General features: G+C 37.9%; 1 protein-coding gene across 1 annotated transcript in view; it reads right to left on the bottom strand.

The window, feature by feature from the left end:
• Positions 1-24,813, bottom strand: part of LOC149146800 (uncharacterized) — a 158,260-nt gene that overhangs the window by 37,433 nt on the left and 96,014 nt on the right. Inside the window, exons 3-6 of the mRNA XM_089447293.1 lie at positions 23,713-23,797; positions 23,339-23,524; positions 23,082-23,252; positions 22,741-22,956 (exon numbers count right to left, since the gene is read on the bottom strand). Of these exons, the coding sequence (XP_089303419.1) occupies positions 22,741-22,956; positions 23,082-23,252; positions 23,339-23,524; positions 23,713-23,797 (658 nt within the window). The remainder of the gene's footprint in view (positions 1-22,740; positions 22,957-23,081; positions 23,253-23,338; positions 23,525-23,712; positions 23,798-24,813) is intronic.

The following is a 24,813-nucleotide window of genomic DNA, read 5'->3' on the forward strand; positions in this document are numbered from 1 at the left end:
TGGAATTGGAGCAATACTAATGCAAGACAATCACCCCATAGCTTACGAAAGTCAAAAGCTCAATAAAAGGGAAAGCTTGAAGTCTACCTACCACAAGGAGATGTTGGCCATCATTCATGCATTAAACAAGTGGCATCAATACTTATTAGGAAGCAAGTTCTCGATTCGCACAGATCACAACAGTCTACAATTCCTATTACAACAAAAGACCTTATCAACAGAACAACAAAAGTGGATAGAGAAACTCTCTGCATTTGACATGGAAATTTTACACAAAAAGAAGAAAGATAATGTAGTCGTTGATGTTCTCTCACGAAAAGATGAAGACACCACAACATGCTCTGCATTGGTAGTAGTTCCAGATTGGTTGGATGAGATTCAGACTGAATATGCCAAGGATCCAAACTCTTGTTCAATAATCAAAAACATCAATCAACACCCCAACTTTGAATGGAAAAATGACATACTATGGTATAAAGGTAGAATTTATTTAAGTCCATCGTCCAAATTTAAAATAAAGGCTCTAAAAGAATCACACAATTCCCCTGCAGTTGGGCATGTCGGGTTCTTCAAGACATCCTACAACACATGTCAATCATTCAACTCGAAGGGAATGAGTAAGGAAATTCACAAATACGTCGCCGAATGTGACATATGTCAAAGAAATAAAAGAGAAAACATCCCAACTCCTGGTTTGCTACACCCCTTACATATCCCAAATCAGAAATGGGAGGAAATCTCAATGGATTTCATTGACGATTTACCTATGTCTGACAATAAGGAAAAGATATTCATTATAGTGGATAGACTCACTAAATATGCACATTTCATGGCAATCAAGAAAACGGACTCAACCAAGAAAATTGCAAAAGTCTTTTGTAAAAACATCTACAAGCTACATGGTCTACTGAAGGTCATCGTTAGTGATAGAGACGTAAAATTTAAGGGAAATTTCTGGAAATATTTTTGCAATCAAGCAGCGATTACTCTTAACATGAGTTCATCCTACCATCTGCAAACAGATGGCCAAACAGAAATAGTAAATAAGTGTTTGGAAACATATCTTTGATGCTTCGTAACTGTTAAGCACAACAAATGGTCTCAATAGTTGCACCTAGCAAAATGGTGGTACAATACCACCCATCATGCCTTAGCCAAAATGACACCATTCAAAGCTTTATATGGTATGAACCTCCAAAATGGAAGGATTTTGCATTAAATGACTCAAGGTTCAAGTAATGAAGAATCATTTGGAAGAAAATCAAAAGATTATTGGAATATTAAAGGAAAACTTAACAAACGCTAGCAATCGAATGAAACAACAAACCGACAAGCACCGAACAGAAAGAGAATTCGAGGAAGGCGATTGGGTCTTCGTAAGACTACAACCCTACAAGCAATTATCTTTGAAACAACAAAGAAAGAACAAGTTGGCACCGAAATTTTATGTCCCTTTCCAAATAATCAGAAAGATCAATGACGTCGTTTATGGATTGAAACTACCAGATAACTACTGAATCCACAATGTATTCGATGTTTCATGTCTCAAAAAATGCTTGGACAAAACCAATTAGCTCAGACTGAGATACCTAAAGTAGATGAAGAAGGAAGGATCGTTTTGGAACCCTCAGGCATCCTCGCTACCCGAGAGAAGGTATTATGTTCCAAAACTATTAGAGAATACCTGGTCAAGTTGAAAAAGCTTCTAGAAAAAGATTCCTCTGTTAGCCTCACTCGCATGTGATGGAAACAATTCTAAGTCCAAAATAATTAAGGTAATTAAAATCATGAAAGTTAGGATTTGTTCCTACCTTTCTAGATAGGGTTTGTTCCTCATAGTTAGGAGTCAGTTTAGGCCTAGTTGGTTGAGAGATTATCTCCAACTAGTTAGGCTCCTAGATTAGTGTATGGTTGAGAGATTTGCTCAACCAAAGTGTCCAAGATAGACGCACTATCCTGAGACAATTCTCCTCATGTATTTATATGTATCATAAACATTATTTTAATAATGAGAATGTGAGGAATACATCAAGGTTTAGGCCTTTTCAACCATGTCTGGTTCATGTTTATGTCTCTGATATTTTTATATATGCTTCTTTGATCTCCTTCATGTGGTATCAAAGCAAGGTTGTGAAATTTGTGTTTGTTGTGATGGTTTGGGCATTGTTGTTTGTGGAGATCTGTTGTCAATGAACATCAATGAGGGATCTATGCGCTAGTGATGAATCTTCCTTTCGGAATAAGTGATGCTTATGATACTTTGGATCGTGGATCGAAGAAAGGAATGGCAACAATTCATTGTGGAAAGGATGATAAAGCTTGAAGATTTGTTGAGCACAAAGTCATGGCGCCCAAGCAGTCATCGATTGAATCTCCCAAAGCAGCTCAACTGACCACAACAATATGTGTGATGCTCCTGGTTGGCCCTCCACCAAGTACCCTATAAAATATATTTCGAGGTAACAAAATACATCCCATCATCTTTTTAAATAGCTAAAGTAATAGACTTATGGCTCTATTTACATGGTTTCATTAACTTGCGTCAGAGTTTTATCCTGTTGTGGACTACCCTTTTTTAAAATATCTAAACCTATGGGTTTGATCAGAGTAGAAACTCTGCATAAGTGGTTGATCCATCCAGTGAGGGTACGGGGTCCATGATGCCTCTGAATCTTGTATGAGAACCCAGATCAATCCAAAAAAATGGGGATTAGTTGTACTAAGTATACCAGAAGGAGGCCGACAACAGATTGAATTCGTTGCTCTTCATCTTTCAAGAGACAATATATGGAAAAATCCTATAAAACGCAATTGCCATTTGTTGCTCTTCATTTTACTCTATCGAATTCTCCAAGTTCGGGACGTCGGAGGAGTTTTGCATTTCAACAATTTTGAAGGTAGAGTTGTTGTGTTCGTTACAAAGCCCATTACTGTGTTTATCCCTACAAATTGTTGAGGTATCAGTGTGCCAATCCAATAATATCTGCGGCCCAATAAAGCTCTGGAGCATCTCTTCACATAGCTGGAATATGTTGAACTCATATTAGTGATATGAGCCATGTCGTTAAGCATCGCTTGGCTCCCGGTTCCGTATAGCGAAGCCTACAAGCATTCGAGAACCTCTGGCCTTCAATGCAAGCGGACAACATCGCTGCCAGTTGCTCAGGATTAATAGTTGTTCTAGATTTTGCAAGCGGAATGTCTTTTGGGACGTTGGATCAGATCCTCGGAATATCCACAGCAATTAGAGCCATGGCAGCCATCTGATACATGTGATCAACAATAGATTCAGGATCCCTTATTCCACGATAAACCCAACCAGTTCGTTTTGTAGTCTTGAGGTGCTAGCAGAGAATGAGAAAATCAATGGCCGAGGAGTTCACAAGTTAGAGTTTACATCTGATAAGTGTTATTTTTTTTAAGATTTATAGGTTCCTGTGATTGGTATAGGTTCATGACAGGGATGAGCCATTGTCCAAGATCATAGATTGGAAGATGATCATTGTTCCATGTCTGCGGATCTACTGTGTGAAAACGAATGCAGGAAAGCATAAATACAGTTCTTGATTTTCTCAACGTCCTCCATGATTCATGCCAATCCTGGTCAAACTCCGCTCAATTATTTCCACAATTCCTCAGTTTCAATAATCATCATACGATTTTCATGAATTCATCTATCCAACTGTAGTGCCATTTGTTGTGCATAGAACGAATATTTGTGTGAAACTTCCAGGGAGTTGCTGAGAGAACCTGTTACTCGTAATTTATTACTGTTGGATTGAGCCTATGTGAAGCTACAACTCAAGCACGAAATCGATCTGTCGCAGGTTTGCTACACTACCAAATGATTGAATCGTGAAAATTATTTTACAAAGGTACCCACAAAGTTTGGCTCACATACCTCATAAATTATGCATAGTGCCCGGGGGTTATTTTTAATGGTGAAAAGTTTTTAAAACAATTTTTTTTTATTCTAATAGTTTTTACTTTTTGAAAAAAAAAAGTAAAACATTTATAAAGAAGTGGAAGTGGGTATGTCAAGGTTATAAAGTTTTTTTGGAGAGATAAGATATATTTTGTAATTCTTGTAGTGATATGTTGAATGTTGAAGTAATTTTTTGAAGCGATAAGGTAAATGTTTTTGTTGTAAATTTGGAGTGATAAGTGTAAACCTTTTGTAAATTTGGAGAGAAAAGTGAAAAGAAAGCTCGTTGTTGAAGTTAAAGTTCATTCAGTTTGTTTAAACAATTTTCTTCCAGAGTTTGCAAGCGTGGGATTCTCATTGCTTGAGAAATTTCAATCACAATGTTGTACTTCAATATTTAATAAAGACATTTTTTGCGGAGTTGATGTGCCCTAGATCCACCCGAAATTGAATAAGGGGATCTTAGGTACACCATGAGTATGCTTGTGATGGTTCATGCATTTTAGGATTTTTGATGTTGCTTATTTTTGTGTGTCTAATTTTGACACTCTCTTTGTAATATCGTACACATGGAGTACACACAAATTAAGGAAATCCATGCACATAATAAATTCTATTCAAGCTCATGTAATCAAGCATAAATAAGCAAAGTACAAGCAGCAATCAAGAAGTTGCAACACATAATCAAAGATATCGAGTTGTCAACATCAGCATTGAAAACGATTCTACATCAACATGCAATTCAACATCATTCACTCAAGGCAATAAAGTTAATGAAGTTGTCATCTACATCAACTTTTGGAGAATGCACTTGCAACATTTTTTGTAAGAATCAAACTCAACACAAAATTGTAACTTGCAAATCATAATTTGTAAGTTAGCATGTAATCAAAGTCAAATTGAGTTGAATTGTAAAGGTGCATCTCAGTTGAACCCAACACCCAAGCTTTGAATTGATAGGGAATCAATTAAACCAAGTGAGTCCATTGTTTTTAACTGAACCATTGAAATCATTGTAAGCATTTCTCTTGAGTGCATTTTTGATAGTATTCGACACCCTTCTTTTGATCAATCAAGTGAGCGATTTCAAGCAAGTGAAAAGTGCAAGTAAACAAGTGCACAACATCAAGTGAGCGAGTTCAACTCTAAAGCAAGCAAATGTGATATTCAAACAACAATGAAGCAAGTTCAAATCTACAACAAGCGAGCGTGAGTTCTAGTATTCAATTATTCAAGTGAGCATGAATCAAAGCAAACAAGTTTAAACAAGCAAGTTAGAGAGATCAAGCAAATAAAAAAGCAAGCGAACGTGATAAACTAAATCAAGTGAGTGCGAGTTGAAGCAAGCAAGATCAAGCATTCAAGCGAGCAAGTTCTGAAAATCTAGCAAGTACTAAAAGCAAGCGAGTGTGAGTTCCAGCGAGTTCACATGGTGAAAACCATTCAGTTGTTACAGATTATTAACAATTTGATCCTCTCAACTGTTCAAGACATGGTGCAAATCAGCAAAGCAACTCTTGTTGATATTTCAATGCATCTACAATAGACACATGATACAATTGAGTTTCTTCAACTGGAATCACAATTGCAACAAGATGAGTTGCTGCAGAAGGGATGTGTTTCAAAGCCTTTCAACAATCCAAATTCAAAAGATGATGATTCCAAGCCACTGATCCATACAACTTCAAGTGAAGAAGTTGTTCACAATCAATTTCAGTCTTCTTCCACGCCAATCATCAAGCCATGGGAATAAATCCAAAGCAACAAAAATCGACATGGATTAGGATATGACCAAGATGACAACAACTTGCATATCTCAGATTATTCTACAGCGATCAAGTTCATCAGTGCAGGATTTCTTGATCAAATAACATCGGCAAGCCATAAGAAAGTTGAAGACAAACCCACATGCAAACATTGTCAAAGAAAAGGCCACATGGAAGATCATTGTTTTGATCTCCATCCTTGTCACCATTGTGGCAAGAAGAATCACTCATCAGAGAAATGTTGCAACCAACACAAACCAGCCAGATTAAAGATCAATTATGCATGGATTGATCCTTGGGAATGGTCATCAACAGTAAAACGATTGTATAAGTTTTACCACATAATTCAATCTCACCTATTGCAACCAACAGTCAAATGAAGATGGTACTCTCATGCACCTGAAAGCGGGAGTACAACAATGAAACTCTCCGACAACTGAAGGGGTGGATTTCAGAAATCAAATGCGGATGATTGTCTCTCCTTTCAGCTGACAAAGGGGGGAAATGATAATTAAATTGAAGGTGGTTGTCAGACTAGAAGTTTCGACAACATCAACAAAATCATCCAGTGGGCATCTTCATCAAATCAGCCAGTGGGCATCAACAAATTCGCCAATGGGCGGTCAACATCAAAGTAGCCAGTGGGCGTTATCAACATTTTGTCAGTGGACAGAAAATTGGGATGTTGATTGAAAGCGAAGGACAGATGGATTCTTTTGCAGCTTGGCACTTGATGGAATTGTCAAGCAAATTTCAGAGATGAATAAAACATGTAGCTAACTCATGTTCTCTTCATATTGGAGCTTTTTCAGCATCCAGCTTTGGCGGTTTTTCAGGAACTTTTTCATTGAGGATCAACAGTTTCAGCATGAGAACTTCGAAGATAGTTCCTGGTTCTTATTTTGGACTTATGATTGAGGGGGGGAATGTTAGCCTCACTCTCATGTGATGGAAACAATTCCAAGTCCAAAATAATTAAATTAATTAAAATATGAAAGTTAGGATTTGTTCATATCTTTCTAGATTGGGTTTGTTCCTCATAGTTAGGAGTCAGTTTAGGCCTAGTTGGTTGAGAGATTCTCTCCAACTAGTTAGGTTCCTAGATTAGTGTATGGTTGAGAGATTTTCTCAACCAAAGTGTCCAAGATAAACGCATTATCTTGAGACAAATTTCCTCATGTATTTAGATTTGTATTATTATCATGATTTTGTACAATAACATTATGAGAGCAATACATTGAGGTTGAGGCCTTTTCCGCCAGTATTTTGTCTCTGATATTTTATGTGTGTTTATTTTGTTTTTAATATCCTTCATCTTCATGGGAAACAGAGAAGTTTCAACAACAATATCCCTCATTACCTCTGCCTTGAGGGCAAAGCATTTTTAAGGGAGGGGAAATGTTATCAATAAATACTTCATAAAAATAATTAGATAAAAAATATGTACAAATATACTAATAAATAGTTAATTAATTAAATTATTTATTTATTTATTTATTTATTTATTTAATTTATTTATTTATTTATTTAATCAATTATTATTTGTTATTAATTATGGAGAGGGTTATGTTCAAAATTGGTGTCCAATCACCTTTGTGGTCAGCCAATGCCTATATAGGCACACTGCCACGAAGGATTGTAATCATCATTCAAGTATTTTATTCATTAATAAAAATTATTACACATTTTTTGTGTTTTCTGCATCAACTAGTTGCTACATGATGAAGTTTGTCTAAACATTGAAGCTATTGGGAAATTTTGCATGTGCTACTCATGGATAATGAATGAATGAATGTTCATAGACGATTTGTTGCAATTGCATTCTTGAAACTTCATTAATGATTGTCAACGAAGTATAAATATCTGGAAGTCATTTTGTTGTTGCTCCCCTTCACAGCGACGAAATTCCTTCTAGGTCTCCTTAAAGAGCGAGTTGTCATATCAAGATTGTCTTTGGCTCCAATTCTCCCAATTGTAGCCACTGGTCTTAATCCCTGGTGATCAATCTAAAATTCATAAGTCATCTTTATTTTTACCTCCTTTTTACTTATTTTCATCATCCCTTTTAAGGATAAGGAGGCCTCTCTAAGGCTTGTTGCGAAATTCATTAGAGGGAAGCGTTTTAAATTTCACTTGGATAGATCACTTCCTTAGTGCCTCCTCTACTAATCCTCATGTTTTGATGCAATTCCTACGGTGAGATCTTCAGGAATTTGACGCCCCAACAATCACACCAAGAGGGAACCCTAGAAGTTATCCTTCAACTTGGGGATTATTTGAAGGGTGGGGATTCTTTGAAGGGTTCTTGTCAACCATGACCTTGGATGAACTGTTAGCTTGTTGAATGTTTCAACCCTAGGTCTCGTGTAGTATGCTTTTTAAGGGGTTTTTCATGGAAATTCTTATTAACTTCTCCCAAAGTTCGCACATTTGTTGAATCTTTCCATTGAACGAGCCACCTTCCCTCACTCCAAGCCTATCATAGACATATCTATCACAAGTGAGGAACATTGGGACTCCTCCTATCGGTGAAAATCCGAGAAGAGAAGGAGACTTAGGCTGTGGTGACAATGGGTCTCTGTCCCAAGGTGGTGTTGTGCCCTCTAGCTCTTGCCCCTTTATAAGGTCTGCTAGTTTGTGCATCAACAAGTCTGAATTATGTGTCCAATGGAGACTGAATGGTCTTTAAGTAGTCATCAAGAGATCCTGAATTGGTGTGTCTGAGGGGGTAGGCTGACTTGGAAAATGGAGGAGATGACTTCACATTTTGGAGACAGAAATTGATATTTTGAAAATTTAAATTTCATTTCTTTTAAAGCCGACTTGAAACCAATTTATATTTTCCAATTTTGGAGGGCTGAGGCATATTATGAAGGCCAACCTTAGCTACAAAACTTCAACACTCCCTCTTCGCTAGGGTGGTATTCATAATGAATTCCATAGGTGTTCTCTTGTTGAAAGCTTCTCTATTCCAAGAAAAATTTGTATCCATCCATGACATGTTCAACACCAAAACCATGTCGAAAGCATCCCCGCATCAGCATCAAAGGAGGAACTAGTTGCTGGAAAATCAGAAAAGCAGGAAGATTTTCTTATCTTGATTATTACTTGGGTTTTCCTTACAAATCTTATTAACTTATTTTATGTCTTCTTTTATCTTCTTATCATCAAGCAACTATCAAAACATAAATGAATGAAGATCAAAGAAACAAGGACACAGGATATAGGCTCTCCGCCACGGCAAAACCCCTCTCCTAGGGAAAAACCCAAAAATTCTTTTCACTTCCTTTAGAACCAAATCAAGTGAGACAACCAAGACCTTTGACCAAGACAAAGACCTCCTCCAATCCACCAAGCCAAGCTCCACGATAGTCCTTCCAATCAGCATCTTCAATACTACATTAATACTGCATCAACTTCATATTCCGGCCCTGTTACCACTCAAACTAGCAGGGGGGCTAAAGGGGACAATTGCTAGGCCAAAGGAAACAATGGAGACTTAGCCCATTGTCACCTCAGCTAAGACTCCCTACTCTTTAAGGACTTTCACTGATGGGAGGAGACCTGGTATATAGAAAGTCACTTGTGAAGGATGAATCAACCAATGGATGTGAAGTGACCTTAATGATCCTTATCCTAGTAGGGGGGGCATTAAGAATAGAGCTTACTTGCTTTTTAAACAAGGTACAAAGATTTCTATGATAAGGAGGTGAGGATTTGTGGGTTAGGTTAGAGGAATATGCCTTGTAAAAGAGTTCCCCAATCCTAAAATCCTTATTGAACTTGACTTCCCAAAAGGTTCTTGAAGAATTGACTTTTCAAAGGTGTGGAACCACACGTGACCAAGTGGACCCAGCCTAGGTTAAGGGGCGAGAATCTAGAAACCAATGATGTTCTTAACCTAGACAAGGAAGGGGAAAGGATCAAAGGAAGAATTTCCAATTAAACGTATCAAATTGATCCTATGAGGTGCTAGCCTAGGGAAAACCATGGCAAAGTTTGATCTCAAAGCTAGGGTGTGGGTTATCTCACAAATCCACCGTTGGAATGGCTTCAAAATTGGAGGACGCCTTGAGGACACACTAGCGCAGTAGAGGCTAGGAGATCGAACTTTTTCTTTGACTATTTTGTCGGGAAATTGATGCCCTAGGTAACCTAACTTGGCTACACCTAGAAGAGAGGTAAAGGTGGAGAAAAATGTTTCTTGAGTGATCGATCACCTATTGGAGGACCAATGCCTTAATCCCTTGGGGAGAATGGAGTCTAGGAGAATGATGAGAAAGGACTTTGTATTTTGGTCAAGGAGGCCTTAAGGACTTCTTCGCACAACCTTTAGGGCAAGAGGAAGAGACCTCAAAACTTTTATACTTCGCTTGGCAAAAGAGATGGATAATCAAGATAAATTCTCCAGTGGAATTATCCCTAGGAGATTTCATTCACATACATGGCCCAAACATTGGGAAATGCTATAAAGAAACAATAATTCCACAAATTTGCAATTATGCAATGTAGCAATTAACCCTATTATAGCAAAAATCCCATTCAATGCACGTGACAAAAGTAAAACAAGAATAGCATTAAAAGTTTGTACTTACTTGTAATAGAACATATCCAACCATCAACATTTGACAATAAAGAAGCTCCAAGATAAAAATACTCCAATCCAAACATCAAATTCATCCATGCTCCAATTCTTCATCCCAGAAAAAGTGCGAAAAGAGAAGAGAAATCCAATCCAAAATGATGATGAGAAAATGAACTCACCTCACTTGTATTTATACACTAATTAGGAGTTTGAATTAGTCTCTTAGGCCTACATAAGCCCCAAAATAAAATAATGTGCTAACAACCTAACTTTTGGTGATAAGCCCACCAAACTAGCTCACAAATGAAATAATAAGCCTCTCAAGAGGTCAACTCAAATAATACATGTCGTAAGGCCCTACAAGAGGCCTGATGGGGTCCATAGGTGCCATAATGAAGAATAGGACCTGTTAGTGTCGGTCTTGAGCCCTCCATCAGTGATCAATAACTCTTTGCATATGCATTTATAGGTGTCTCATCAGTGTCAGTTTTGCATCCCACTAGGTATGCCATAACACTGAATGGAGGAGCTGGTCTTTGTTCCCTTCTTGGCTTTGCTGGATCAGGTCATACAACAATGTAATTGAGTCATACTTGTTTTTGTTTTTGTCTTGAGGTCCCATGGTCTTAGGTCTAGGGTTTTGAGTCAAAATCTTTTCAAGGTCATGAGTCATGGTCAGCAAGTGCCCAGCAAGCCGGAAGGAGTTTTGTACATATGTTTCATTATCATTTTCTTCAGCTACAGTTCATTTTATGCCTTGGATTTAAAAACCCTGTTTTTAAGTCCAAGGCCATGTGGAATTTGAAAAAATAAAGAAATTCTCAAAAATTTGTAAAAGTGTCGGCAATAACCCTGGTTCCTTCACTACAGTCCCTCAGGCGGTCAACCTGCAAAAAGAACGGAGTCAAACGCATCAAGAGAGCTCATTTCAGGACAAAAAGACTCTAAACAGTGTTAAAAAGCAAAGCAAGTTGAAAACATTAGAAAGTGGGTTCTAAAGTTAAATTTTTTTTAAAGTGACCCTATAAAAGCTAATTTCCCTCTCAATTCACTCTTATTGTGCATTTGAAAGTCAAAAAATTTGTGTTAGAGGCAAAAGGAGGCAATTCGGGCAAGTTTCTGCAAGTTCCAAGGTTAGAAGTGGTGCGCGACCATTCTGGACAGGTGCGCGACCACCTGGGTGCGCGCGACCAAACGAAGGGGCGCGACCATTCTGAGGGCGTGCGCGACCAAAAAGTCTGCCCGCCTTGAAACTCTCCCAAACGCTCAAATTCACTCAAATTTTTAAAGGCAACTTTTTCCTAGTCCCTCCATTCATTTTCCCAAAGTTAAATTACATATGTTAACATGTCATTTTCATTAATCTCATTTGCAAGAAAAGCTCAAACCCTACCCCCAATCCTATGAAACCCTAACCCCTTCTAAACCATTTCAAAACCCTAGTTTCCCCCCATGTGTCATGTTCAAACCCTACACTAGTATATACAGCAAATTTACATATGTAAATACACAGCAGAATGAAAAGAAACAATATAAAAACAAAAAGAAAAAATGATAGCAAGGCATGCTTATGAATATCACACAAAAAACAGTGAAAAATGTAACTTGCATAGCCTTATAAAAACAAAAGAAAAATGACCTCTTGCTGTGTAAATGTCAAAGATTAGTAGCTGTATGGTGCTCATGACAAAAATTCATTAAATATACAGCTGCATAGTTATCAAAAGAGCAGTTTTGCTGTGCTAGGGTTTGCAAAGTGACATGGTATTTATCTCCCTATCCCTAAACTCTGTTTTCCCTTACCTTTCCCTCATAAAAACCTTGATTCAATTGCTCATTAATCCCCTAAAATCCCTATGCAATTGATACCCTTCCCTTTTGACAAAGTATGTAATTGAAGACCCTAATTCACATATGACAAAAGTATGAAAGCTGCCAGCATTGTAAAGGACTGATGTTATGAAATATGGTTGGCAGCATTGTTGATGGGTTCCTACTCCCTAACCCTAATTCCCATATCCCTCCATCTCCCTAATTCCCTTGATACAGTCCCTTTCCCATTTCCTTTTCAAATTGTCATAAAAACCCTTCTCTTCCCCTTGTAATCAAAATAACAAAATCCTGTTTCCCATTTAGTATCAATGACCATTTCAAAAGCTATGAAAAAACAGAGTATGCTCTTAAAAGACATTCAAAGTCAAAATTTAAGGAGAGCGGCCTGTTAATGGTTTATAAATGATGCTGCCCTATTCCCCTATGCCCATGACATCATTCCCTCCATGATGAAGATTTTCATTGTCCTTTCCCTTGGTGCTTAAAAAACACAAATTTTCCCTAATAAAGTATTAATTCGCAAATGACGAAAGATGGAATGACATGTTTAGCATTGGGTGATGATTTCCTTCAGAATTCCCTGCTAATATATATATTTTTCCCTTTCCAATATGTAAATTCCCTCCCCTAACATGTCCCTCATGATGTTTCCCCTTGAAAACAGCATACTTCACAGCATTTTGCAGGCAGGGCAGCGGTCATCTTGACTTGTTTATTCCACCTTGCTCAATAACACCATGTCAACCACTGAGACTAATGAGCAAGGTGATGACCGGTCTTCTTCTACAGAGGTTGAGACACAGCAGAGGCCTCGTAAGGGTGGCAAAGGTGGTCATCATAGTGGTTACATGTTTGCAAGGCTAAAATGAAAATTCTCCAAAGGAAGCTGTCTGAGGCCCGGAAGAGGAAGAAAAGGCCAAGCCCACTCCGTATCTTGGCTGAAGCCTCCCTCACTCATCATGGTACTGATCAGCCTTGATCTAGCATCAAAATGTGAAAATTTTGAGAATTTTGGAGCATTTTGGAAATTTTTGGTAAAATTACAGGTTTTGCCCACGGTTTGGTCTCACCCCGGGTGAGACCATTTTGGAGGACTGCTCGGAATTTTGAAAACTTGGCATTTTTGGAAAGGGCATGCAAAAAGAAAAATTACCAATGCTTGGGAGAAGCCTGGTTTTGAGTTTTGAGCCTCCAAAAGCTCAAAATACATCAAAAAAATGACTTTCTGCCCACTTTTTGAGTTGCATAAAGTGACCTTGGGAGAAATGGTTTTTGAGGGGTCAAATCAACACCAAATTCAGAAATTCCACTTGGGATGGAAAGTAGACAGGCCAAGATTTCCAATGAGCCATCTTGCACCTGATTTGGACCAGTGGAACCCACTCAAAAACAGCTGTGAAGGGGCGCGACCAGAACTTCCAGATTTGCCAGAATTCACATTTTTGGTCAAAAAACACTGTTTTGACTATGGTTGACTATTTTTACTTGTAGATGATGGATAAATGTAATATTTTCATGGCACTTTGGTAGATTTTATCTTTCTTTACCCTTCTAGAAGCTTCCATGATGTAAAAAGTGAAAAATTAATGCATGGATGAGTTAGCTAAGTAATAGAGGCAAGTTGTTTGGCTGCCTATTTTCTAGTTCTTAGTTTAGAATTTGTTCAAACTGCTCCTAGAAAGCTGAGCTCGACCCCTAGAGGTGGGGAAAGGAGTTAGATGGTCTAGATGGTCTATATTATGCTCTCTCCTTCTCATTTTGATGGTTGGACTCTTGTGTAAGGAAGCTTTATTGTATATTGTGCATCTATTTCTGCAATTGAAGGCAAGGAAAGCCAGGGTTTTACAAACATCTTTGAGGATTCTTGTGGATCTGATTGTTGATGGTGTGTTCTCTACATGTTCTTGTAAGTTTGTTTATGTGTTTCACATCTCTCTTATGCTTCTAAATTGGACAGATGAAGTGGTAAAGTTTGAACTCATGTTTTGACATGCTCAGCTTTTTAGTTTGTTCAATTTTAATGTTTTCTACTGTCTAGAGAGGATTCGAATTGTGTGTTTGCCCTCTTTAGCTTCTCCTCTATCATCTCTGATCATCCATCTCAGATTAAGGCATCAGCACTCATTCCTACCTTGCCCCTTAGATCCCCCTGTGAAAACTGTGCTCAATCCCCACACCTTGAATTGCACTTCCACCAATTGCCACCAAAAACCCCAAAAATCATTAAATCAACCCCCTTATCAATTTACTAGCCTAAAATCTTTATTATTAATTGGTCAGCCTAATCATATTGAAAGATCTATCGAATCTGACCCGAGAGAGCCTTCTCATACCTCGTAGGGCTAGCTACGAGGTGAAATGGTTTGATGTAGCCTTGAGAATTTGTCTATCTCAGCCTAGGTGAATTCCAAGCGCTAACAGGACCCTCAAAAGTGATGCACAAGGGGTTGGCCCCTTGTTCTCTAAACAATAAACCTGTGGTGCTCCCAATGGGTGTGGGAGTACAATAATAACCTCATGGGTCTCCAAAATGAGTGGAAGATGCCTGTAGATCATTCGTAAGGGCTTCGATGATGGTGTAGGTGATGCCACATCATCCTACAAGTCCTGGGTCAGCTGCCAAGTGCATGGTGCATCTGTGGGGCTGGCTGGGCAAAGGTGAACCAAGTGCATCTTCCTCGTCCAATAGGTGAATCTCAAGCAATCTCTTAAAATCCTCAGGGATCCATGGAGTCTTGTCTACTGCTGTAGAGGCCCATGGCTTTCAACACACACCCTACATGTGCCCATGTAGCCCTCTAGAGGGTTAGGATCCTATATAGTGAGACCAAACCCAAGATGGAGACCATATCCAATCTTGCATAAAATCCAATGTGTCCCTTAGCCTTCCAGTACAACATGTCATCAAAGAAATCAAATAAAAAAACTTACAAACCATGGACCACAGGTGGGGACTTCATAATGATCGGACCTTCCATAATGGGCTTCAGGATGTGCTAATGTCTCCAAACTCCAAATGGGGTTAACCAAGTATCCTATTAGGTGGTTTCTACTTCTAAAGGGGATAATGTATCCAAGGTACATCCTTTAAAAGGTGGTGGTACGTGATAAAGAGGTGAATATAGTAGGGATGAGAAGGGGCGCCCTGTGCCACACGCTGTGGTACAAGGGTAGCTAATAAAAGGGAAGCCCACACTTGGGTATATAATGTATAAGAGGGAGAAAATGGTACATGAGGTGCTCGGCCTTGATTTTTTCACCCTTCTTTATATGCCTTTTGCCTTTTATGATTTTTCTTTAGTTAACTGCTCGGGGCTTAAGGGGTAAGAGCGTGATGTGTGAGAAGTAGCAGTGGATACCCCCTTTTAAGGTAGGGCGGTTCATTTCCCATCAAGGGTTGCGACAATCATGGGTTCCTATATGATGGAGGCTCATAGAACCTGTAGGAACCAGGGTGATGGCCACGATGATGGGGTAGAGCTCACGTATTGGCTTTTGTCCACATGCTAAATGTCTTTGTCCCGACCATCTTTTGCATTTTGTGGTACATTTTCCTGTTGAATGTGGCCAATTATGTTTTTACCTTTCTTTTTAGCTACATCAACCTTTGGGGTATCATTCCAGGCTTAACCCAAGGTGTGGGCAAGAGAAAGGGGAGAGCTAACTCTATGTGTACCCAATGGAGGAACGTGGAACCAGGTGGGAAAAATGATGAATGGGGTAACAATGAGTGGAAAAGGGGGTAATATATGTGGATGAGGGAGCAGAACCACACAACCAAAATTAAGATTTCCCATGTAATACCATCCCTAAAGCCAAAGTTCAGTAAAACAATCCCATGGGACTAGAATCCAAGGTTAATATCCAAGGTTAAGGGGACAAGAACACAGACCTAGCCCATTCTTTCCGCTAAATCCCCCCATTAATCCATGCCCAAAAGTGTCCATGATAAGCAAACTACAATACTCAATTACCAAATGACAAGGCATACCTATAGGTTTAGGAGGCCCACCTTCAAACATACAATCATGACAGATGAGTGAGGGACCACATGGTTGGCCCAGGTGGTGAAGAAGTGGCACAACGAGCTAATTGGTGGTTGCAAGGGGCATATGGTTGTCGGCTGAGGACCATCGTGGAGAAAAAAAATCTCCTAGGTATATCACCTACAAAATGGTGGGTAACAGGGCCTACTACATCAAGAATTTCCGCTTTTTTGCAGACCTGCAACTTCGACCCTTCTGCAACTCCAGAAATCTGCATGTGTGACAGAAAAAGAGAGAATTTGGCTTCCTTTTGCTAGATAAGTATCTCCTTCGTTGTGATTATCCTTCTTCTTTTGGCTACTTTGCACTTCTTTTCTTCCTTTTTCAACTACAGATCGAACTTGATGAGTGAGTGCGCAAATGAGGTCGAGTTCCTTCTTATATATAGTGGTTGGATCATCCCTTTTTAGGCCGACTTGGTGGAAGAGTATTTACATGACCAATTACAAAAAATTAATAATTCTTTCTTGACATAAGAAGCCCAAGAAGGGTCTATATGATCACTTGGACAATGACACATGACACAAACTCTAGAAGCACACAATGGGTGCTTAGACCTAGAAACAAAATAAATAAAGCATGAAACCCATGCTTATAAATAATTTTTCCTTTACAATAAAATTTATTTTTCCTTCTTTTGACAAATATATTACATCATGACCTAAATACAATTATGAATACCAATACTAGTTACATTTCTCAACGCTCCCTCTTACTACAAAGGTATTCATAATTGTTCAAGAGGTACAAGGTTGACCTCAATTTGAAATGTCTTAAGAAGAGTACAACAACATACGCAATACTAAGGATACCCTAACTGCCAAGATATCCTCCCAATAAGGGCTAAGGTGTCATCAAGGCAGCTACCACTATAGGTACCATGAGGCTACAACCCTGGTATCCATCTAACAAGATATATATACCATCTAGGCCTCCATGCCCTGACACCAACCCTTACAGGGATCAAGGTATCAACACTAAACCAAAGCTCCACACGATACCCTCCCTCATTGGGATCTAGACATCTACTGAGATCTCAATACTAACTAGGCCAAAATGTCCTCCCAAGTACCATCATATGGGTAGTTTTATGTTACGTCATCTCTCCCTCTTAACCAAATCAGAGATATATACACCAATCCAAGCATGCTCCTAAAATAAACTAACTTCTTGTTGGGAGGAGACTTCGTCAACACATTAGCTACTTGTTCATTTGTTGGCACATACTGTAGCTTCACGACCCCAATCAGTATCAAAATTTCAATGTCTATGTTCTTGTATGCTAGCACAATCTGCGAGGTCTTCAATTATTCTAATGCTACTCAGGACATTACAATATTTAGACACATCTTGACAAGCTTCCTTCTTCAACTTTTTCAGCAGCACCAAATTCAGCCTCAGCACTTTCCAAAACGTACAATTCTTGTTCATAACCTGATCAATCACGAATGACTAAGTGTAGTGCTTTAGCCTTTCTCCGAACTTATTCTTTCTTCAAGGTATTTACTATAGTTGTGACAATATGTCCTCCCTCTTAACTGGCGACATATAAACTTCTTTATCCAAGCTTCTTCTCTACTAGGGGACAAGTTAATTTTAGATAACAATGGTATGTTCTATGCTTGCAACAATTACTTCAATGTCCTTTTATCAGCCCAATGATAATTTCCACTTATTTTCCAATAGCAATCATATTAACCATTAATCACATTGACAGTAACTGTAGATAGAACATAAACAATAAAATGTCGAAGACAAGCCAAGACAAGAGAACACAAAAATTATAAATATCAAATGTTCGGCAAAGAGAGAGAGAGTACAATAATACAAAGTTAAAGTCAAAATTGACTAGCCAAATCACTGTCCAAAACAGCCCTGTCAAATCTGCAACTTTTTGCTCCAGTCAACCTTGGTCAAATGCAGCCTGATCAGCTAGTCAAGATGCCTTGAAAACAGTCCCAAAATTCCTCCTTAAACTCAGTCAAACTCGAAGCCAAATCTGTTGCAAAACCCTAGTTGCAGGTCTGAAGTCAACACACTCAGAGTCAACAAAATGCCTCAGTCTGTGTGCCCAGCAACTCGGACTACCCAAACAGAAATTCTCCCAAAAAAACGAAGTCAAAAGCTGCCCAGAAATTCAAATTCAACGTTGGTTAATGCTTGGACAAAGTGCAAAAAATTTCCTAATTTCGACCTCCTGGAATTCGACCTCCTTTTAGCCACACGTGTGAAAAGAACCATTGGCCAATAAGGTGTATGAGCCAATCAGATGAGGAGAGAGAAGAATGTGTTGAGCTGATGAGGTGCCAAATGAGGTGGGAGGTCACGCTTATTTATATGACTCGATGGGGGTAAAAAGACACATCTCTTGGGCTTCATGAGCCTACATGATGGTGTGTGGCCGACCTTGACAAATTACATGTGTGGGATTCATGTCAAAAACATATTTCTCCTTGTCTAATTTTAGTGAACCTTAATTCAATTTTAGTCCTCTCAAAAAGAGGAATTTAATGCAATAATTATCTCCATCAAATGAGTTGTCCAAAGTGGAATTTGGCCCTAGTTGCCCATCTTAACACAAATTCATCAGCAACTCAGCCACATAGGCTCTTCTTTTTCACATCATCATATCATTGGAGAACTTCTATCTTCCAAAACTTTATTCCTCTTATCTTCTCATGGCAACAAGGTCATCTATCAAACAACAATGTTAACTTCAATATCATCAGGGTTTTCACAGCTCCCTCCTTCCATCATGCTTATCAAAGTCATTAAAAGTATCATCATAAAGTCATCATCGAGTATGAGATAGGTAAGCATATTCAACATCAAGAAGATTATGCACTTGCAAATCTTCAACAAGAAGTACAGCCAAACACAAATATACAAGAGCATGAAGTTAACTTTGTCAATATAGGATTAGCATGTTATCACAATGGAAGCATCTAGGGTTATCAAATAAGAAATCAATCCAAAACCTAAACGTGGTTAGGTTTATAATTAACAAGGGTTACACTTTTCATGCCCTAGACTTCCACAATAATTTTGCTAAGGGTTTTGTCACAAATCCTAGATATCATCATCAAAAGTAAACCTTAGATACCAACAACTAAATTAAATTAGGATCTCAATGAAAGCATTTTACATCTAGGTTTTCTATAATCTTACATCAATCTCTACTAGGGTTTTGTCATAAACCCTAGAAATAATCATCAAAACTTAAATATTAGATACACAATAATCAAGTTAGCGTTTCAATCATACAGAGGTATATACACCTAGAGTTTCATTCTTAGGATCAACTTCTTGCAAGGGTTTTATCATAAACACTAATTGATCAAACCCTAAAGAGCTAGGGTTTTACCATATGTTCTAGATATCATCAACAAACCCTAAAAGGCTAGGGTTTTCATAGTGAACCCTAAAGATCAGGGTTTTACCAAAGAGAACAAATAGCAAAAGGCAGTACAACAAGGAGTGATTTAATCTAAAGATCAAATACCCTAACATTAAAAGAATCTTTCATGATTCTATAGCAAAACTTTAGACATACAGAAAACTTTAAAGACAAAACGATCGTACCTTCTTATATAAAGAAGACTTCCTACATATTTTGTAGACTTAAACATACCTTGAGTTGCTTTTTTCACAAACCTCGCAGGGCTTCTTGAAGGGCTCCCTCTAAAACAAGACTTCTTTCAAATCTTCCTTTTGAAGCCTCCCTTTGAATCTAATCACAATCCTTTCTTCTTTAGAATATACTTGCAATCATTCTTCCAGAATCCAAAGAAAACACAAGGATTATAATCAAGCATCAAAAATAATGTTAAATATGTATAGAGGGAATCAACAAAATAATGAAAGAAATAAGGAATACTTATCTTTTTGTGAAAAGGTGGAAGCTCCCTCTTGATCTTGCATAAATTTAGCTTTGTGAGGGATTTCTTTAACTTATCAAAACAACTCAAACTTTTTAACAAAGCATATTTGATCTATAAACCCTAGAAATCAAAAAGAAAGATTGATCCTAGAGTCAAACATAAGAGAAATTTTACAAGACCTAAAAACAATAACCTATATTACAAGCAAAGGATATACAAGGGATAATATTCAGAGTCCTCAATTTTGTTCTTCTTTGGTGGAGCTTCCTCAACTGTAGCTTGGTCTCTTTCTCTCTTCTTGCTTTTCGGATTTTCAAGACATTGGTTCTTATCGTGTCCCATCTTGTGACAATGATAGCATCTTTGTGATCTATCTCCACATGAGTGAGAGTGACCAAGGATCTAACTTGATTACCAATTCTTTATTCATCATATTCTTCATAAGATCATCATATCTTTCTTATTAAGCCCCTGCAACATTTACTAACGAGTACCACCAAGCAAAATATACAAGTACAAAAGCATGAAGACAATTTCATTAATCTATGGAATCTTTTAGAGAGGAAAAATTCCAAGGGTTTCCAAATCCAAACCTTAAGTTTCATGATGTTACCTTTCGAAACATCAACCCTAGGGTTTGAATCTCAAATCCAATTCTACCCTTACTAGGGATTCCTTATTTCTCCCTAGACTACTTATAAACCCTAAGGACCAAAGGATAGGGTTTCTATGAGGGAACAAAATAGAATAGGGTTAGGGTTTTTGAATAGGGATCTCTAATTTAATATCCATCTAGGGTTTATAATCCTAGATATTCAAAAATCTTCAAATATAAGACTACAAACCCTAGACTTAAAAACATATAGCAAAACCCTAATGCATATTTATATATAGACCTTTAAACAAAAACTTCATAAATGAACAAGTTAAGTTATACGTACCTTGTAGGAGCCTTACTTACCCTTTCTTGAATGTAACTACTTCCCACGTTATACTTCCTTCAATGTTTCCTCCAAGATATTCTTCACAGGATATTTGATTTTATTTTTGCTATTCAAATTCCTTGAAATGATGACAAATGATGCCTAAAGAGTGTTTCTCGACACCTACTCTTTCTTCATTTTTCTAGCCCAGGTCTTTGGTCTTTCAAGACTTCCTTCCTTCAACATTTCAAGAGTCCAAAACTTCTTCTTCTTTCTCCGTAAAACCTTTCTAAAACCCTTACTAAGTGATCTTCAAGCTTTTCTTCTTCTAATTCACCTTAGCTCTGATACCATGTTGGAAAATTAGAAAGGCACAAAGATTTTCTTATCTTGATAATTACTTGTGATTTTTTAGCAATCTTATTAACTACATGTATGTCTTATTTTATCTTATTATCATCAAACAGCTATCAAATATAAATGCATGAGGATTAAAGTAACAAGGACATAGGATATAGGCTCTCAGTCGAGGCAAAACCCCTCTTCTAGGGGAAAACCCAAAAATTCTCTTCTCTTCCTTTAGAATCAAATCAAATGAGACAACCAAGACCTTTGACCAAGACAAAGACTTCCTCCAATCCAACAAGTCAGCCTCCAAGATAGTCCTTCCGATCAGCTTCGTCAATACTGCATCAACTTCAGATTTCAGCCCTACTGCATCAAGAATTCGGCCTTGCTGCAGACCTGCAACATTGGCCCTTCTACAACTCCAGAAATTCACACATGTGACAGAAAAAGAGAGAATTTGGCTTCCTTTTGCTAGATAAGTGTCTCCTTCTTCGCTATGATTACCCTCCTTCTAGGTACTTCGCACTTTTTTTCTTCCTTTTTCAACTGCAAATCGAACTTGATGAGTGAGTGCGAAAATAAGGTCGAGTTCCTTCTTATATATAGTGGTTGGATCATCCCTTTTTAGGCTGACTTGACTGCATTTGAGGCCGACTTGGTGGAGTGTTTACGTGAACAATTACATAAAAATAATAATTCTTTCTTGACATAAGAAGCCCAGGAAGGGTCTATATGATGACTTGGATAATGACACATGACACAAACCCTAGAAGCACACAAAGGGTGCTTAGACCTAGAAACAAAATAAATAAATCCATGCTTATAAATAATTTTTCCTTTACAATAAATTTTCGTTTTATTTATTTTGACAAATATATTACATCATGACCTAAATACAATTATGAAAACCGATACTAGTTACATTTCTCAACACTAGTCACCGACTAGTTCTAGGTCACCAGCTCAACAAGTCATCAATTGGAGACATGTCAGGAACCCCAACTGACACATGGTGAAACCTGAGGCAATAATTGCCCGATGCCAAGAGGCACAAGCCCAACCCGCTAGCCAAAACCCATGGAAACAAGGTCAGAACCCCACTGACAGAGGGAGCATTCTACGTTGCTCTTCTATTAGTTTTGAATCTTGTTTCAAATAAATCTTAATTTTACCATCAAAAAAGTGAACTGCAATTAACTGCGCTGACATTCTATACATGCAAAGTAGTTCAAACTCAAAACACATCACTGCAGTTAGATAAGCATAAGAGACTAGAGCCTAGAAAAGTTCAGATACTAGAGATAATATTATAGTAACCTTTCATATATGTTTGAGCAATCTTCATAATGTGTGCTTTCTTTTATATTATTGCTTTGAATTATAAACAAAATTTCCACTTTAAATGAAATTATATTAAGAAAACCAAGTATTACCTGTGGAATAATGTTTTTCTCCATTACATCTTTAAAAAGAGGAGGTGGAGGCAGATCAAGTCCAAGCATAAGAAAAGGCATCCTGCATATTTCTCGAACCACATCATCAGGCTCAGCTTTATCCTCCATCCCAGTAACTTTCTGTTGTCTCTCTGTTTCCTCTTTCTTTTCATTAACTTTTCTGTTTTGGATCTCTTTCACCACCTCCAACTGACCCTGAACAGACAATCACATCATCTAAATGATGAAAAACTAGAAAGAAATGAACTATGCCTCTAACATGCTCCTGCAATATTATGGAATCTGAATACTCAGAACCTCAGCTTAATTAACAACACAACCTGAAAGCATTTGTAGATGATACTGCTATTAGATTTCTTTGTTCCTCCAAGATCTGTATGGAGAGTATTTAGAAGCCAAGACATGAACTCCACAGGATCTGACTGCGCACCTATCCGAAACCGTTTCTTACTGGCTACCATCACTGCCTGTAGAAACTCATGGGGACTCACCTGCAAACAAATCCCCAAGAGTTATTATATGCTGTCTTGTCTGACAGGCTATAATTTTATATAATTGGACTCTTCCAATGCAATACCTGCCCCTTGAAATTTCGAGAATGCCATATTTTCCTTGTCAGTTCTCCAAACCGATGAACAAGAGGAGATTTACAGTTCTGATAATTTTCAGGGATAAGAAAAAAGTTTCTTAGAGGTGTGACCCGCATTAGTGACTGAATGGTAACATTGACAAAGTCAGTCTCCTTGATGTTGTTCAGACCCACCTGAAAGACATCCAGTAAATAAATCGATTAAGATCTAAAAGATGTTCCTGATGATATTCACAGAATGGAATAAACAACAATGTCAAAGCAAAATTTCACATGTACTACTGAACTCCATCAGATACAGTCAAGCAGATTAACTAGACCCTAATTCAAACCAGAAGACCTAAGGTCTTAAATCAAATTACCATTCCAGGTAAATAATCTGATCCGTCAAGCGCCCTAGACCATTGCTTAATCGTATCAAGTTGCTCAACCTGCTCCCTGGAAAACCTGCATCATCCACCTAACATAAGTTGGCTGTGTCAATCCAGCAATCAAGCCTTACTTCCCTCGAACTACAATTTGCCACAATAATAAGCAGAATCTGAATGGACTATCAAAAAACAAATTTTCTACAATGGATCAAACATGTTGTAATTAGCACGCAACAAAGCCTTCGCATTTCATGCTCTGAGAACAATATAGCAAGTAACGAAATCCACAATTTACATGTCATGAAAATTCAACATCCAGAGAGAGTTGAGAGTCGAGACATCATGCAAGAATATCAATTACACGTCACATTCAAATTTTCAATATAATAAGAACTACACTTTATGAGCCTCACAGGAACACACACGCAGCCTATATGCTAAATGTGTTTACCAAATTATTTTTTCTTCAAATAATACTAACTGAATTGCACACAGTTGATTTGTTACCCCTCACATAGCATGAGGTATCTGATCCAATTGAAGACCCTACCTAGGCAGGTTGCACATGGAGTGTTGTGATTTGAGCCAAATTTTGTTATCAGATTCATAGATATCAGTGACTATCAGTTGGCATCTACTTTATACTGGACATGCAGATGCAAGTTTATTTGATGGAGCTTTATGGTTTTATTGAGGGGCATTATAGTTTGTGCTTACACTCTCCTTCGCACTTCTCTTGTGACATTGTTGACAACCTTCAGTGAGCGATGAGGTGTCTTGAGGAGAGTTGTTCTTTTGCACACTTACTTCCCTGTTGTTATTGCCCCCTACAGCACTGTTGAAGAATGTAACTAGTGTCGGGTCTTCATAATTGTATTTGTCAAAAGAAATTTTATTGTTAGATAAATTGACTTATTAAAGCATGGGTTTCATGCTTGGGTCAATGATTTTTAGGTCAAAGCCTCCATTGAAGGCTTCTAAGTTTTGTCTTGAGTCAATAGAGTCATTGCCTTTTTTATTAGACCCTTCTTGGGTTTTTGTATCATGTAAAAAGAATTATTTTTTAGTCAAAAAGGTCTTTTGTCACCTCCA

The sequence above is a fragment of the Pinus tabuliformis genome, chromosome X (assembly GCF_031772625.1).
Source record: "Pinus tabuliformis cultivar Carrire ecotype Pingquan chromosome X, CPIR1, whole genome shotgun sequence".
Lineage (NCBI taxonomy): Eukaryota > Viridiplantae > Streptophyta > Pinopsida > Pinales > Pinaceae > Pinus > Pinus tabuliformis.